The sequence below is a fragment of the Cygnus olor genome, chromosome 12 (genome assembly GCF_009769625.2).
Source record: "Cygnus olor isolate bCygOlo1 chromosome 12, bCygOlo1.pri.v2, whole genome shotgun sequence".
NCBI lineage: Eukaryota > Metazoa > Chordata > Aves > Anseriformes > Anatidae > Cygnus > Cygnus olor.
The window spans coordinates 18,910,750-18,929,274 of record NC_049180.1 but is presented as its reverse complement, the minus strand read 5'-3'; the positions used below and the strand labels follow the sequence as shown (position 1 = coordinate 18,929,274).

Genomic DNA, 18,525 nt, shown 5'->3' with positions numbered 1-18,525 from the left:
ACTGAAATCAGAAACCTAATGAACTGAGATTATAACAAAACATGGTCACAAAGAGTCAAAGGCAGGACAGAAAGAATTAGAAAGTTAGGGGGAGTAGGAACAGAAGATCAAGCTTGTGAGAAATGGCCAGATTAATCTATTTCTAGAACATTAAACTATTTACAAATGCAACTCATACTGCTTGAAACAGAATTACTATAATACCCTGAGAACTGCATACCCAAAATTAAGGGATTTTGTAATCTCCCTGTGTTCACGTCATTACCATAAAATGGCAATAATAGCCTCTTATCTCATCAGTTCATAGCAAAAATAAATTAAGTTTGTAGAGCAGTGGACTCTAATAATGAGAAAAATATGAAATTGCAGAAAAATTATTTGTTTTATCTTCAAAGTAGAGTTTAAACAATGTTTAGTTTAAAAAAAGATAAGACTGTACAGTACAGTTATAAGAAAAGGAAAATATTTAATAGTGGTATATTAAATCAGCAGCATTCATTTTGTTTAGTGAGTGAAGAGAACCGCAGAAACAAAATCTGTAATTAGAGTCTGGGATTTTTACTACTAGAAGGAAAACAAATGAAGTTAAAAAATGTAGATGGTTTGTTTTCAACAGCCCCCACACACAGTTCCAATAATGACAGACTCAGTCAAGCTGTGATAAACTGGGGGAACTCTGGTAACACTTGACCAAAAAAAAAAAATGTTGTGTACTATGAATCTTCTAAAAACTGTAAAATGTACATATAATAGTACTAATAAATTAATGATTCTTCAACTTGTTGCACTGGGTTTAGTTTAGCTCAATAAGAAACAGCATAACTTGTGAATGTAATGGCATATTTGAAAAAGTCTCTAAGGAAATAATATTTTGATGGGAGGTTGTTTTTTTTTTTTTCCCTATAAGCAAGATTGAAGAGTGAGTGTGATAAGATACAGAGCAAGATATTCTTCAGATAACTTTAAAGCCTGATGCTCTCTACCTGAGCTTAGCAGAATTTCTTAGCATTGGATCTGCACAGGATTTGGGGCTGGGTTCCATCCCACTGCTCAGAAGCCAGGACTGCAAGCTGCTACTTCTCAGAGGCTTGGGACTTGGCCGAAATGCAGTGAATTTCCACGGAAAGAGCAGAACAACTGTACTTGATACAAAAGTCTATTAACCACACCAAAGCTGTTGCTTCCAAACAAGCATTCCTGAGAGCTTTCCCTCAATAATGGCTAATTGATATTGTGACATATTTTTGCTATCTCCATTTTTGGGGGATACTTCACAATCAAATAACTTCATTATGCTGTAGGCAGCACGTGTATGTTTAGGCCCAATCCTGATTGCTTAACTTCAGAAATCCCCTTACAGTTCTATAGCATATTACAATTAAACCAAGTCATTGAAGTGGAAGCTACAGACCTGTCTTGTGGTCACGGCTCATCAAAGTGCAAAGCAAGATCATGTCTTTGTTCAATATCAAGTGATAGAACCATCGATTTCAAATATCAGTCTTGCTCCTTAGCCAAAAAATACCATTACTTTTCTCCTCCCCTTCCTATTCCTCACTTCTTCATTAATAAGATTTTATCATTTTAGAGTCATGACTTCCCAAGTACCCTCTATGACCTGCCATTTATTCTCCTTAGCTCACTAAGGCTGGTGAGCAAAATGTTAGGAGCTTGCATACATTACTCCTCAAAACGAATAAATAAAAGGAATAAAGTAACTTTGCAATGTTTTCCAAGCTGAATTTTCAGTGATATGAACATACAACTATATGATTATAAAAAACATGGCCAGATTGGACATAGAAAATTTTTTTCACTTCCACTATCCGATTAAAAAGCTTTTTCAAGATTTTCCTTCCCTCTCACTTATTTATTTTTTTTTTTAAAGTATTGAATACATTTTCATAATTCTGGCTCTAACTTAAGAAATTAAGCTATGTCTTAATGCTTAATAAAATTCAGGCCAAATAGAACTAACATACGGTAATACCAAAAACATCAGCCACTTGAATAACACAATTACTGACAAAAAGTTCAGTCATTGAGACTGTTTTTTCTTAACTAAAAACAAACAAACTAACAACCACAAACGTAGACCCATTAAGATCAGCTGAATGAGAGCTGCAGGGCTAGGCTGCTGATCTGTGATATCAAAGACAAATTTTAAAGTATTTATTAGACTTTGTTAGTGAAACTGAGAAGGCCATAAGCTTCCCAAACAGCAATAAACAGCAATTTCACTGTCACGTGGATTATTTCCAGACTGCCTTTGTGGCCAAGGCTTTTCCTTAGCTTTTGAGCCTTTTTTTTTTTTTTCCTTCTTTTTGAGAGAAAGAAAACAGCTCCAGTGAATAGGTTACAATGGCAGATGAGCATCCTGGCTCAAATAATGAAACCTTCTAATGATTCCTAGGTAGACATGTAGGCTTTCCCAGTGAACTCCTAAATTTATCCTATAGCTAGTGCTGCAGAACCTTTCCAGCTGGTTTATGATGAACACCCTTTCCTAGAACACATGCCCCCCCCAAGAGCATATGCCCTTCGTTACAGTCCCAGATTAACCCAGTTTGTGTGAACTCAGAACCCACACGTTGCACCTTTGCAGGCTCTGGGAACACCTCGAAGAGCCTCTCTCTCTCTAAACAAAAAAAAAAAAAAACCACAAAAAACAAAACAAAAACAACAAAACTGTCCTCTTCCCCCAAATGCAGCTCCCACCAAACAAACAAACAAAAAAAACAATGAACCAAAGAAAACAAACAAACAACGACACCCCCTAAACAAAACCCAAAACACACAATTTATTTAGAGAACTATTACAGAATTTTATCATGCAGAGAAGGGAAGAGAAGTTTTAAATTTTTTTTTGGCAGGTGCAGTAGAATCAAGGGTAGAAATACTAAAAAGATTTCCTCTATTAAACTAGTTAAACCAAAAAAAAAACAAATAAGGTCACTTCCAAATTAAACTCCAACTGTACACCAGTTATGACACTTCCAGAATTTAGAAGGATGTGTCTGCAAGTCTTATCTTCTTTAAATCCAAAACCAATTTTGTTTCATGAAGGAAGGTAGTGGTACACTCAATATCCCATTCGCAAGTGCATTGGCTCTTGCAACGTAATTACCTGGCTTGCTAACCTCACATATCCAAGAATTTCTACATGGTAACTTCATATTAAGCAATTCACAAGAAACGGAAGATATCACAGAACGCTTCTGTAATCAGATATGCCACTACACTATAAATTATTTTTGTGCAATAAAAACCTATACTAATAAATACTGAGGCAGCTGTTAGAGGAGCCCTTATGGTTAAACAGATCATCATCTCTTTATCACTGGTTAAGCACAGGGAAATTCCTCAGGAGACAAACCCTTGTAAGAAGCTTACCTCCCAACTGCCAGGATAGGGAGATTAATGGCACCTCAGTCACACCAAATCACCGTGATTGTTGCTTCACTTTTATGCAAGCCTTCTGTTGCTTGCTAGTTATTTTAAAACCACCAAGGCTTATTTTTCTAAGCGTAACAATAAAAAGCATACAAAAATTTCAAAGAAACGTTTACACTTACTACTGTACTGAACAGCAGTCACAAAGGAATGGTAGAGGGGGAACTAAAGGCATGAAAACTGATGTGAGCAAAACAAAAGCTCATGAGAGAGACTGGGAGTTTGTGACAAGGATCTTTCAGGCCAAGAGAGCTCTGATTTCATATTAACCTAAGACCAAAGCATCAGCACAATTTAATGGGCCAAAGTCATTCAGAAAGTCTGTGTGGCATACTTTATACTAGAAATGCTCTTTCTCCTTTGGAGAAGCACCATCCTGTACCAGATTTAGACAAAAACAGATACTTTGAAGTAAGCTGAAGCACCTAAGTCAGCCTCTGCAATGAGATCCTGAACCTTTAATGCCTGCAAGTGACGACTATTAGCTCTGACGCTGAGTATCTTAGGACTCCTAAAGAAGTGAGCACATAAGAAAGTTTAGCACCAAACACATGATGGCCCCTTAAAACAGTATCTTGGCCTGCACTAACAATTGCAATGAACACTGTGCACTGTAACATTCCCCACACACTTGAAAGTTCAGGCTGCTTGTTCCTACGTAGCTTGCAGGTTGTACTGGAACCTGCATCTCGCAAGTTTACCAAGTCCCTGTTTCATTACTGTGAAATTAGTCCTACTTTATTCATCTCTGAGTACGGTAGATCCTGCAATGACCCGTAGCCACATTTGGGGCAGGCACTGCTGCAGTTTACATGGAAGTGCTGCACAGCCACGTAGCTGCAGTTGTGCATTCCTGCGGCATATGACATATCGCTCCAGACAGTGCGAATGGCAGGCAACCTGAAGTATATTTACCTCCCACTGTAAATCCACATCTGACCTTCCTTTATGGAAGCAGCCATATTTTGGTGATGCTATACAAATTCAAAAGATGTGCTTTTCAAAAATATAAGTGCTGAGGTTCTACAGGCACACCATCCAAAGATCCTTAAATATAACTGAAAACACACAAAGCTTATGTACCTATACTCTTCCAAAAATTCTGTACAGCTCCAGCTCATCTAGACCCTTTATTGCCCTGTAAAGCTCCTGAGTGCTTTTTGGAAAAAAGTTGATCCGTTAAAAAAAAAAAAAAGAAGAAAAAAAACCTGAAAGTCCTGAAGCACTATCCATTACAAATGGATGAGTTGACAGTAAGAAATTTGTTCATATCTTCATGTCCACAAAATAATTCTAATGTAAAAAAGAATCAGAAAAAGAAAGCCAATAACAGAAGAGCCGAGCGATAGCTAGCTACCTACTGAAGAGCAGAAAACAAAAGGATAAGAAATTAGATCTCCACTGGTTTCATTTCTTCAAACACACATAATATTCCTTCTTAAAATTATTGAAAAGGTTTATTATATTAACTACCTAGTCACAACAAGGAAAGAAAATGCAGTGTACTTGGAAAGCATTTATAAATCAACAGATAACAGATATATATTTTATAAGATGATGCAGATTATATGTTTTTTTCTGCAAAATTTTGGAAATATTGCAAAGGTAATGGCCTCATCTTTGCAAACTTTATTCTCTCTAAAATATTTGTTTCTATAAGTCAATAATAATATAACATTGGAACAAATATACACAGGCAAAAGTTCATTCAAGGTGCTAATTTATATCAGGACTGATATGCACATGTCTAACTTGGAGAGAAATATTATATCTAGCTACCTCAAAGGGTATTTAGGCACTTGAATATACCAGTGAGAACTATAGTAAGATTTTCAACAGTTACTTTTGCTTTTAAATTCATTCTACTATGTATTAGAGTTTTCATGTAGACTTAAACCAACATAACGGAATAGCTGGTTTATCCAACTACCTGCTAGCTTATTTATAAATAGCTCATAAATACCTACTTTTTTTCACTACAATATTATGATATACCTTCCTATTTAAGACACAAAAAGATGACTAAATCCAACATGAAAATGGACTTGTGTAGACATAACAAAATATCACATTAAAAAACTGACATTGTGAATTATGAGTTGTTCATATGTTTTTCCATCTCAAAATTCTATGTTTTCATTACTGGTTTGTTCCTCCAACTCATCAATACATCAAAACATAATAAAACACATCATAGGCTTTCAACAAAACAAGTAAACACGTACATAGATAAAACAACAAGAAACTGACAAAAAAAAAAAAACTGCAAAACTACTAGTAGAAAATGAGTGGAAAAAAAACAAACCTTACCTGTATAACATCCATCAAACCCTTCACATGACTGTAATCACACTCAATTTTTTTTGTTTTCATTTCAGAACGGAAAGTCTCCCTGAGAGGGCCTCTTGCTCTGAACTTGCAGGCCACTTAGCATAGCAGAACCTTAATTCGGGTGGATCTGTTGGGTTTTTCATAATATCAATTACCAACCATTTCAGTATATATTCTGTTCACCTGTGAGCTAACTTACATTGCCAGTACATAGCCTTAGGAGTCATGGGGGTGTGGGCTATCACTGGTATTTTCAATATAATCGTGGCAGAAAGCTTCAGAGAAAAACCTGGTTGAAGAGCGAACACAGGTAAGATTGCAGCCCACCATAGTACAGGTTGTATTTTCTTCCCCACAAGTCTGTTAAGAGACGGTGAAATCCTTTCTGCTCTTTTTCTGTCACAGCAGGAATGTCATCAAAGCAGCTTTGTCCTTTTGCAAGTGCAGGGACTGCAAATCTTCCCCTGATGAGCTGCATAATGATAAGTCCTGATACTGATGTTCAGACACTCAAAAGCCAAGAGCTGCGTAAACTAAGAACAATAGAGTATGCTTCAGTGGGCCATTTAGAAAAAAATACAGTATGTTATGAAGCTTAAGTTTAATCAACATATTTTCAGTTTAAAGGTGTCCTCCTGTTTTGTTTTTCTGTTCTGTTCTGCAGGGCCAAAAGATATTCTAGCACCTAAGCCACGTATATAAGCTCTGGTTTAAATTTCTTTGGTTTGGTTTTTAGACAACTATGCCTCATCTTGACTTTCTACCAATATTCACGAGGCATGACAGGTATATGACATTCATATTTTGACACAAATATATATTTTTCTACTGAAAAACTTGATGAATACTGTTTTTAATGTTTGGTGTATGTTATGAGTTACTGCTTTCTGTTAGCAGACAGCATTTTGGGACAGAACTTTATCATTTGATATAAAAGTTGTTCACCATGACAACTTCTTCAACTATGTGATTTCATGTCCTGTAAGTGCAAAGTGTGGGAATACAATCTCCATAAAATTAACATGGATTTCCTGGTTGTTATAAGCAACTGCTATACTGTGTGTCTTATCAGAAGCTCATCATCTCAGCAGAAGTAAAAGACTACTTCCGACAAGTCCGCACACAGATGTGTGCAGAGAACATTGTTTTGTTCTATCTTCCACCTCTGCCCTAGAATATGATAGCTTCCATTTCAATTCTATATTGATTTTTATATATCACTTTTTTTCTTCTGAAATGTGCACAACAGAAAATATGGATCTATTCAGAATGTTGCTCAGCAATATAGTGTCAAAACAATTAGTAGAATTGACAGCTGGCAGAAAGGTGGTTAACTCAGCTCAAATGTCAGGAAGAATAAAATGTTAAGCCTGTGTATTATACAAGCCAGCTTGTATTCAACAACAGGATACAGTTTAACACCCAGCTCCTTCCATAATGACAGTCTGTGCAGAGACACAGTGAGGCAACAGGACCATCTATGGTAGTTTGGTAAGTTGTCATAACTCATGAGCACAATTTATTCAGAAACATAACCACTGAATTTTCAAATATATTGTCAAATTTTTACTTGTGGACTAGAACTCATTCCATATACACACTCAATGTGTTTCAGAGACTTCTGCTAAATACTGCTTATCAAATTTCTCACCCTTTGCACACTGATACCTGATCAGGCCTTCTGCCCCATGTCTGCATTCTCTAACCACAAGATAGCCTTAAACAAAGTTCTGACAAACAGACTTTGTGTTTGTTTCACTCAGGAAGAAAGTGGAAAGAAATCTTCATAACTTCAAATCTTCATTTTTAATTTTTTTAAACAGTTTTAGAGCAGAGCATAGTAAGGCTAATCACTTTATCGTATCATCCATTGGACTGGAAAGACCTTTCCAGTCAGAACAGCACACAATCTCTACTGTTTGTTTTAATACCAAAAAGGTATCTTCCTTGACCAACAGCTTGTCTTCTTTAATTTAGTGGAAATCATCTTGTGAATGAATGTTTCTGTATGTTTACAGCATTAGAAAATCCTATCTTAAAACTTTCAAAGTATACCTACTCTCCATTTTGTAGGAGGAGAGAATACATGCAAGCAGCACCAGTATTTAATCCATTACCACTACAACTAAATAGCAGTTCTAGCAATGAGATGGTACCACATATACCTTAGATGGGGAAGAAAGACCTATAATCTATTTCTGTTTCAGCAACTACAGCACTGACTAACTGCTGGTAAGTCACTCCACTAATGCTCTGCTGCTTCTTCCCCTCTCACCTAACGGTTTATGAACATATACACACAATTTAGGGCTGACTCCTATTATGTCCTTCTTACTATGTGTCACTCACTATTAATGCACTATGATACAAACAAGGCAAGCAAGAGCTCATCAGTGATGAGAGAAATAAAGGGCTATAATATTTTTACAGGAACATTATAATCTCATTTAAGCTGCTTTACTATTTGTATATAATTAAATATTACATTAAAAGAAATCCTAACCTCCCCTGTCAAATAGCTCCTCAAGTAGCAATTACTTTCACCTCCTACCAGAAACATCTGAATAATGTCCATGGAAGGCCCTGAGACTAAACCCACCAGATGGGCTAGATGAGATATTCTGGACTTCTGCATGAATTATTTCACTCCATCATAATTTGGAAGACTCATAGCTGCTGTAATACTGGAAAGCCTGATTTGATTTCTGTTTATAAAGTTGAGCTTTGATGGATGTTATAAAACAAAGGATAGGCAGCCAGCTTCTATATCTTCTCCGCATTTTTGTTGACAGCAGAGATCTGAGGGCTCTGACTCATGACCTAGAGCAGTTTAAACCAATATGCCAGCTGTGACAACTGAGAAACCAGCACACAGCACTCTTGCAGTAGCAAGGGTAGCTAAAGCGAATCTCCTGCAAATAACACCAGTAACATTTTAAGCTACTACAATACTACCAGTTATGAATCAGAGCCCTAAATAATTTCTAGTCAAAACTAATATATTGCAAGTTTTCATATAAAACATTTGTGTGCATACTGAATCAGTATAAACTCTACAAGTTTATTTAATTTCCATGCTAGTATTATTTTAAACCATTTAATTTGCAGTTCTATCTCCTTACTCGTGTACTCAAAAAACAGTTTCTGGCTCAACTCTGTAAGGGAAACAAGTTTAAACATTGTGAAACTGAGTATTGATGTTATGTGTTTCAGACTATGTTACTAAGCTCTGGAAATTTCTCCTTAGGTTAGGTGCTAGCAGCTGCTAGACCTTCATATGTGCGTGCCAAGAGAACAAAAAAAAAAAAAAAAAATGGCTAAGAAGTTAAAATACAGAAAATTCTATTTCTGTAATGTAAAGAGTATTTGGGTAGCCACATATGCAACAGAAAACATTAATTTGTTTCCAACAAATGTCAAATATTACTATTTTAAAGCCCCTTCACTTCAGAATGTCAAGAATGTCATTATCCATATTCTTGGTGTTCTGCCAGTAGGAGATCTGGCAAAGGACTCTGATGTGCTCTTTTTAATTCAAGGCCTCTGCTGCAAAGATCTCCCACAGAGAAGTATTTATAAACCACAATGTATCTCCTCCTCTCAGAAAATATTGCCAGATCTTCATGCTCTGCCTTTTAGATATTCCCAATTTCCTTCTGTCTTTGCAAGACACACAACTGACTGGGGCTCATTTGGATTCAAGGTGCAGCAATGCACCTCACACAGAGTCAGAGTGGCTTCAGTGTCATTTAGTCCTGCATGCTCTTAAGTCACTGTCCCAGTGAAAGGGCTGGCCCCTTCCTGCCTTTGCTTTTGGATTCTGCTTTGCTGCTTACCTGGGGTCTGGCAAAACTAGACAGGCAGCTCTGCCCTTGTCCTGTTATGTGAGTCTCTGGGGTATCTTCTCTGTTTTTTAACATAATCCCTCTGATTTATTTTTTTTTGATTTCTTATGCACTGATATCTTAATTTTTGGCAAGCAGAATTGTCCAAACAGAAGATTTCTGGCTGCAAATTTGAATTCAAAGAACTTATATCAACTTACTACCAATTTCAGTCTCATCTCAAACCTGAGATATTAGCAAAGAAAAAGTAACATCCCTGAGCCAAGAAGCAAAAGTTAAAGCTAACATATGGCAGTAAGAATACCAATAAAGGGGTAAAATGATACAGTAAGACATACAATTGAACTTGTGCATTAAGACTGAGTAACTGTACAAATATTTATTAAGTTCATATATCATCCCATAACATTCTACATTTTCTTTGGAGACCAAAAATGCAACTGTTTACCTTTAAACTAAAGAATTAACAAGTGGCTCCCTCTACAGTTACAAGACTGTTATCACTATTAATATTTCCAGAAACTTTGAAATGGTTTTGTGGCCAAAAACACTGTATAAAATCAGAGAACTGAAACACTCATGGTTTGCGCTTACCTTCAACATTTGTTTTAAAAAGCAAGAGAGGGGTAATGTGCCTATACATTTGTGAGCTGGCTTTTTTTTTTTTTTTTTTAATAACAAACTGAATAAAATTTTGCTCAGCAAACCTTTCTGTTAATAATATGAAGACTCTAATCCAAATAGTGTATGCTTATTCAACAGCTAGGTTGGAAAATTATAGGTTACTTTGGGTTTAAACAACAGTGATTCCTATACTTAGTGACAAATGAAAATGTAAAATTAATCAGTATATTCCAGAAGAACTCTGTTTTTGGAGCTTAGTTTTCATTTCTTTATTAAAAATAGATACCATTTTAGTACTCTTATGTACATCAAAAGTACCAGTCCTTAAACTATTAAAAGATGTACTCAAGTGGAGACTGGAAAAGAGGAACCAATATATTCAAAAACAGCTTTCTTTTCAAAAATGCTTCCTTTGAATTATCCATTAAAAATTATATAGGAGAACCTTGCAGAGTTTAGATGTAAATGCAGGCAGCAAAACTTGGTTTTTATCATACACAGCTGTGAAACTTCAGCAGTACAATGGAGATCCATTCTAAGCATAAGTGCATACAAACAAAGGTGAAAAACATACATATCTAAAATCCATCTATTTTTTAAAATTCATCATCTATTAATTTCGATTGAACATTGTGGTATTTCTACTGTGTCCATAGATTCACATACCAACATATTTGTGCAAAATTGAGTACACACTGTAGCCGTCAGGAGCACTAAAATACATAGAACATGATTAGTTGCACTGCTGCAAGACCCTTGGGTTTATGTTCTGTGATAAAAGGGAGAATCTGCACATATCGGAGACACACCCAGTTTTGTAACCAGACTCCTCCAAATACCAGGATCCCCTACCAGAGTTTATACAGCTTCTCACAGCAGAGTATGTAGTCTTTGAATCTGCAAGGTAGTTATTATTTTAAATAGCTTTTATTAAAATAACAGGTCATATGCATGAATTGTAGCAGAGCTGCAAACTTCCCAATAAAACAGAAGCATTCAGAACATAAATCAGACCCAGATCTAAAAATAGCATTGGATGCAACTACAAAAAATTCCAGCAAGTAAGGCATTCATAGCAAACACAGCCTGAGAGCTTGCAAAACAGAAGGAAACACTGTCAGAATTAGAAAGACACTGTGTGATTCACTGTTTTTCATGGAACTTTCTCAGGCACTTCCTCTGCTGTTGCAAAAGGCAGTTCAGAAATGCTCTTCCAAAAAAACAGACTATCCTAATATGGCACTGACAGAGAAAGGAAAAACAGCAGCACCAGCATGGAATTCTAGGACTTATTTGTAGCTTTGTTTACTTAAAACCTGATAAAATTAGTTGTATTACATAATGCATATCTTAAAATGTAAAGGACAAACTTCTTTCAACAGTGAACTCTTCAATTTACCAAAAAATCTTGTACTTGTCCTCATACCAGGAATCAGAGTCTGAAGACTTTATCCCGGAAATGGAGATTCTATAAAATATTAATGGACGGAAGAGGATAACTCTGTACCACTCATTGATAGGAGATGGTTCCTGTTATCTTTCACTCAAAACACTGCTTTTAATCAAAATATTTTTATTTAGTTTATTAGCACATAAAAGGAGAAAAATGTATCTATTATCAAAGTATTCCCCTCTTGATTCTGTCATAGGGAAGTGCTGGGAAGTTGCATTTGTCTTACAGAGCCTGTAAACGAGGAGCAGTCACGGGGGGTTAGTACAACACTTAAATCCTTAACTTCTCTCTGGAAAACACAGAAGAGAATCCTGTGTCCCCAAAACCTATTCCCCAAGCCAACATAATTTGATTAGGTTGAGCTGTGATTTTTTCAGCGAAGAAAGGCTGAGTAGCACAATGTATACTTTAAGAGCAGACCTTAGAGAAAGAAAGATTGCCACATACATATATTCTCACAGCAGCTCCTAAGAATGAAAATGTGTGAGGTCAGAATCCACATATGTGAAAGAAGATATGTTCTTCAAGAAGTGTGTTCAGACATGTACACAGGCTCCAGACAGTTTAAAGGAGCCAATAGCTACCACCAGACCAAACGTAACAAAAAGAGAAGCCATTTCCCTTTAAACCAAGAACAAACAAACAAAGCCCCAAAATCCTGCTGGCATTCTGTCTACACTTGACCAAGTAATTGTGCAACTTTGAAGTGATTAATCTATTCTTGATTAAGTCCAAGTATGCATATCTATTTTGGAATAAGAACATAATACTTAACATTTTTTAGGCATAGCTCAATCACTCAGGACAAGAAAAACAACTCCCCAGATCTCTGCCTTCAGTTGTGGCAAACCAATTTTTACCAATAGAGGTATTAAGACTGAAACCTATCACCTTTAATACAGATAGCTATGTTGTTTACACAGCATTCACAGCATTAAATCATAGACATAACAGAAAACACATCTGATTATCTCTTTTATCAATTAAGTAAAAACAGAAGTACAATTTTGACCTCTGACACCTCTTGCTCTGTGTGGAGGTGCTCAGCAGGGTAGTCTACCTACAGTTTGCCACCTCAGTTTAGTATTGACATTACTATATTCTGTCAGGGCTACCAGTGCAGATACAGAGTTGACATTTAAGCTTACCTAAAACACATACCTACTTTAGAGCTGCTCTGTGCATGGCTGAGGGATTTGCAGTTGCTGCCTGGTCCACCACCACCAGGCAGGGGTTTGGCTTGTGCTCTGCCGTCCCCTACCAGTTTCCCAGCAGCCTCTCTCCCCTCAGGGTCTTGCATTCGCCCTCGACCTCGACCTGCCTGCTTTGGCTGCAAAACTGGACCAACACACAAAAACCCAGCTCAGCTGCTGCCTAGGCTGCCATATGAGGTTGCGAAGCCTTCTGCTGAGACATTTTGGCCATCGGCCATTTCCCAGCCTTCCTGATTCCTCACGCTCCTTTTCCCTCCCTCTCCATAACAGCTCAGCTGAGGTGAAACAAGATGGACGCCCTCAGAGGCCTCTAACAGGAGCAGGGCTGCCTTGGTGCTGTTTGTGGAGTGAATGATGCCAGAGCCAGCTGGGGAAAACTTTCATGTCAGTATTGGACGTCTGCCTAGACAGAACAGATACTGGGATGTAGTGGGATGAGGAGAATTTACAGAGGAGGCCACTGCTGTGGTAAAGCTTGGCCCTCAGTCACCACTTCCACCCACCATACTACATGGTTTTAGGTAAGTTGGCTCTTATTTGTGCCCCATTGTCTCTGTTTGAAAAATGGGAATTATTATGCTAACCATCTGTGTGGAACATTTTGGGTAATAAGCTGTCCTGGTTTCAGTTAGGACAGAGTTAATTTTCCTCCTAGTAGCTGGCAGGGTGCTATGTTTTGGATTAGAATGAGAAGAGCGCTGATAACATGCTGATGTTTTAATTGTTGTAGAGCAGTGCTTACACCAAGCCAAGGACTTTTCAGCCTCTCTCTGTCCTGCTAGCGAGCAGGCTAGGGATGCAGCAGGAGCTGGGAGGGGACAGACCCAGGACAGCTGACCCAAACTGGCCAAAGGGGTATTCCATACCATCTGACGTCATGCTGAACAATATATAGGGGTGGCTAGCCGGGGTGGAGGGGGGGCCGGCTGCTCGGGGATAGGCTGGGCATCGGTCAACGGGTGGTGAGCACTTGCATTGTGCATCACTTATTTCGTACACATTATTACTATTAATACTATTATTATCATTATTGTTGTTGTTATTCTTTTCCCTGTCTTAATAAACTGTCTTTATCTCAACTCACAGACTTCACTTTCCCGTTTCTCTCCCCCATCCCGGAGAGGGAGGGGGGAGGGTGAGCGAACGGCTGTGTGGTGTTTGACTGCCAGCCGGGCTAAACCACAACATAAGCAAAAAAAAAAAAAAAATTCTTCTTTGCAATTCTGTAATTCCTCACATCCTAGCCCATTTTTTTCCTTGTTTTCCACCCATTAAAATCTAAGCATTCTCTCAGATCTGTCTATAAAAATAATGGGACTTACACAGTAATATTTACTCTACACAATGACTCTCACAGTCATTGCGTGAGGGTCACAGTGTGCTCATTCTCTGTGTTAAACAAAAGGTCATTTACAATTACTTTGTTAACTTATCATTAATCAATAATTTTTTTTCATAGGCAAAAAGAACACATGGGCATTTGCTATATAGCCAGTGAGTTACCTGCTGCCAGCAGGTACTCAAACAGCAAACTTGTGAGTGGACCTATATGATGCTTCCATGTTAATGTGTAGAAAAAGAACCTTGATTTTGCTCCATTCATTTCTGTAACAGTCTCTTCCTAGAGATTTTACCTACTCATATTTCGGTTTTCATCTTAACTTTTTTTCATCAAAGAACAGCTTTCCCAGATATCACAATATTTTGACAACTTTTCATGTTTCTTTTTTTTTTTTTTCATACAAGTTAACATTAGGAGATACACTAGTATTTTGCATTAAATACAACTGTCTACTTCATATTTTCAAACTGATTTACTTTTTCCTGTTAGGTACAGTCAACTCTGTTTTCCAAGATGATGGGAAAGATGCCTGGAACACATGACATTAATGCTGGTAGGAGAAAAAAGCCCAGATACCAAATTATAGGGGACACTGGGAAGCGCTGTACAAGGACACTTGATGGAATTAGCTCAGGTTCAGCCGGAATGACAAGTTCAGGCTCACCATCAGTGTATTACTTGCTTGCAAAACCACATCACCTAATGTACACTTCTTTTGCCAGCAGAGAACCCAGCAATATATCTGCAGTGTGAGCTATCTAGGATCTGGAACACTGCAGGAAGCAGAGAGCTCCAAGATCATTACTTAGAGCTGGATTATGTTGGTCCCAGACTGACACATCCAGAGCACAATGGATATCTGAATTGCAGTTCTCTCTCTACACAAGGATCACAACACAGCTAAACCACAGTTACATGTTAGTTATCACACAGACAACTACTTGAATGTACTCAAGTGATTGCGATATTTTATTATTTTAGTATCGAGCTGGGCAACCACACGTGTATGTAGTGTGTTTTTTATTGCCCTTTTTTTTTTTAATCTTTTGCTAGTAAACTCAGGGCTATTCTGCCAGGTAAAAATTATACCTACCTGGAATTATAAGTGTCTTAGCCTGGACAACAAGGAAGTTCTGAGCAGGATCAAAAAAATATTCCTTTCAGTGGAAATATCAGTAAATTGAAAGCTGTATTAGCAATATGTACCACCTCAGAAAATTAGTTTATTCTAGGCATCAGGAACATTCTGGTTACATTCAGACTTATGGATGTCACACTTGGACTTTACCTTCTCCTTTGATCATTCCACTCTGAATACTTTGTACAGTTGATAAAGGAATGTCACAGGCCAACTTCCATGTGTAAGAAAAGCATATTTTCTTTGCCATAAAAAATTCTAAGAAAAAAAAAGAAAACTTGTTCTGGTGCGTTTTTACTTATGTTAGACTGAAGGAGGCTTTCTAGGCTGCTCTTCTTCATACAGGGCTAGTTCTGTTATGCACTGAAATAGAGGATTTTATGGCTGTTTATATTTCCAGCAAGTAAGCGAAACCTAAGTGAAAATAAAACTGAAAGACACTGATGGTTTTGTTCTAAGTGTAAGTGAGATGGAACCCTGGGTGTTGCTCTGTCATACAGCACAGCATTACAAAAGTTCCATCCATTTTGTTCTAGGAAAATCAAACCATACTGACCATGGTTGTCACTTTCCCCATTAGCAGAGATGCAATGCATAAAACTCAAACCTGAAGGCACAACAGAACCTTAAAACAAGGAGGGGAGGAGGGTGGCAAAGAACCTTTGGCCATCAGTAGGCTTCTGCCATCAAATTCAGTCATTTTTTTCATTAATCAGTCTGTACTCCATCTGGGAAAAAATGGTAAGATCACAGGTTTTAGATAGCTACTATTCCCAGCTAGGCTTCTTGTGTCATACAAAAGTAATCAGCTACTACTCCACTGAGCACTTGACACTACATCCCTCTTTAATTCCTTTCAAATTGGATGTTTAGAACAGAAATGAACGGCACGTTTGCATTTACTGGCATTGATGTAGCCCTTGAATTTGTTGCCATTTAGTGAAGATTCTACGTATTCCATCAAGTCTCCCATACTGGATAGCAGTCAAGATGGTACTTATCTTTTGCTGTCTCTGCAGGGTCAGACTTCAATTTTCTTCTTCCTTCCTTGTGATAAAAATTGAAAACAAAACCATACTTCTTTATTTGCATCTCTGTACTATACAGTTTCAGTTTTTCAGTTGTGAGTATACTGATACACAAAGGAGATAGGGGATAGTTTGTATAGGTTTGGGCCCATTTTCTTGATTCTCCTGATAACTTCTAGAAAAGCCACTTAGGTATTAAGATGACAACCCCATGTCTCTGTGTCTCACGCCAATGTAGAACTAAGCAGAATTATCAAACTCGCTATCACTGTCCTCCTCAGGATCCTATCCCTCCAGAAGAGAAACCCTTATCTGATTGCAATTTACTCCCTTACTGCTTACTAGAACACCATCCCAAAACAGTGACAGCAGGCTTTAGGGACCTGCCTAAGGTTTTGTGGGGACAGACCTTGCTGAACACATAGGACTTAGTAGGTGAGCATTGCTTCTTTGCAAAGATGTGCTGGTCAGAATAATTTTGCCCACCTGACCCATGAATCATCCCCTCAAGCATTCAGGAAAAAAAATGAAGCTCTGTCCATTTGGATGTACAACCATATTCAAATAATTTATTCATCCTCGCTATTTTTTTGAGATGCTACAAAAATTGTTCCTAATATTTTTAGTTTGCTCTTGCTGCAACTCCTGTTGAGGGAACAACAGGACTGCCTTCTATTTCTGACCTCATAATGCATATGAAAAGGCCATCCCAGACAGAGAGACTTTCAACACCTGATTTTCCTCAGTATATCCCAACTCTTTTGCAGCCAAGCAAACAGTGATTTCAGAACCTAGCACACTACTGGAGAACAAATCACTATTCATATGCTTTAGGGTAAGGCTAAGCATGCCAGAAGTTTAACACAGGCTCTGAACTCCATGTTTTCTTTTCAGTCTAATTTGATCACCTATCACAAGAAACCTGTTAAAAGGGCAACATGACTTAAGTGTGTTCATAGGCACAGTAATCTTCACTTTGCTCCTACTCTCAAAAGTCTCACTGGTCAGTTCTTGAAAATTATGTCCTCTTTCCTCCCCCCATTTTTGGGCTAGATCCCAAAACATATTTGAGGGAGTGAAGCTGACTGTTAACTGCATCCTATTAGTTCTGCTCAAGATGGCATGTCATTTCTATATAAACAAACAGCATCACATTCTGTTAATAGCCGATCATAGCATTCTTAGTTCAAATAGGCAGGGCAAAGACAAACAGAAACAGCACAGATTGTTAAAGATAGTTAAGTTATTCTGAAAGTGTATTGATGGTCAGAAGAATTTCTAATTTGAAAGCAATGTTAATATCACAGATCTTTTAAGATCTTTTACAAGTAACTTCAAATGATGGGAGTTGTGGTTTTAAATTTTCCTGCTGAAGCCTTCCTTCTAACTACTCTAACGTAGTATCCCACAATCTGGATGAACAAGTGCATTTTTTTTGGTCAGTGTCCATAGACTGAAGAGACATTTTAGCCACGTATAAAAAGCTTACTAGTCAGCTGTGATATCAGAAGACTGCTTAGCATCCTTAAGTTCTTCATATAATGTTCGGTTTTATCCACAGCAACACGTACTGTTATCTGTCTTGCATTTTAATCTTTCTTTATAGAAAAACTAGCACTTTTGAGTACAGGTCAGTAACCTTGCTTTAGAACACTACAAACCAACAGATGAATAATGCCATCTTGTGACAGTACTGCAACAGTACACCAGACTCCCACACAGCAGATCTTCAAATGGTTGTCCACATACCTTAGGAGTATAGACTATTTCCAAAATAAATGATGCAGGCCTAAGGAAAGCAGGTACACATATACATTATACAGCAGCCCTTGCATCTGGAAATGTTAGAAGGGTCTGCTTGTATTTTTATGGAGAAATATGTGAAGGTTTGTAAGCGAAGGAGGTACTACTATAAGAGCATAGGTTTTCTAAAAATATCTATACCCTAGATACAAAACAACAATATCTGACAGGTGCATGGCTTATCTTATAGGATCTTGTCCATGCATCTGGAAAACATATCTGAAAATGAGTCATTTTTAGACCTATGATATGACTTATCCCCTTAGAGTTTGTGTGCTAACACACTATTTAAAG

At 37.5% G+C, this 18,525-nt stretch overlaps 1 protein-coding gene and 1 long non-coding RNA gene across 3 annotated transcripts in view; one reads left to right on the top strand and one right to left on the bottom strand.

The window, feature by feature from the left end:
- SIAH1 (siah E3 ubiquitin protein ligase 1) overlaps nt 1-13,130 on the bottom strand; it is a 73,017-nt gene extending 59,887 nt beyond the window's left edge. Inside the window, exon 1 of one of the 2 annotated variants that reach the window (XM_040571458.1) lies at nt 12,868-13,130. In XM_040571458.1, the coding sequence (XP_040427392.1) occupies nt 12,868-13,006 (139 nt within the window). In that variant the 5' untranslated portion in view covers nt 13,007-13,130. Of the gene's footprint in view, nt 1-5,763; nt 5,877-12,867 lie in introns of those variants that run through there. The other variant, XM_040571462.1, reaches the window with a different exon arrangement.
- A 226-nt stretch (nt 13,131-13,356) lies between these two features.
- On the top strand, nt 13,357-17,199 carry LOC121076843. The gene is made up of 2 exons (XR_005823754.1): nt 13,357-13,441; nt 14,752-17,199. It is a non-coding gene; the product is annotated as an uncharacterized LOC121076843 (long non-coding RNA).
- Nucleotides 17,200-18,525: the final 1,326 nt, after the last annotated feature.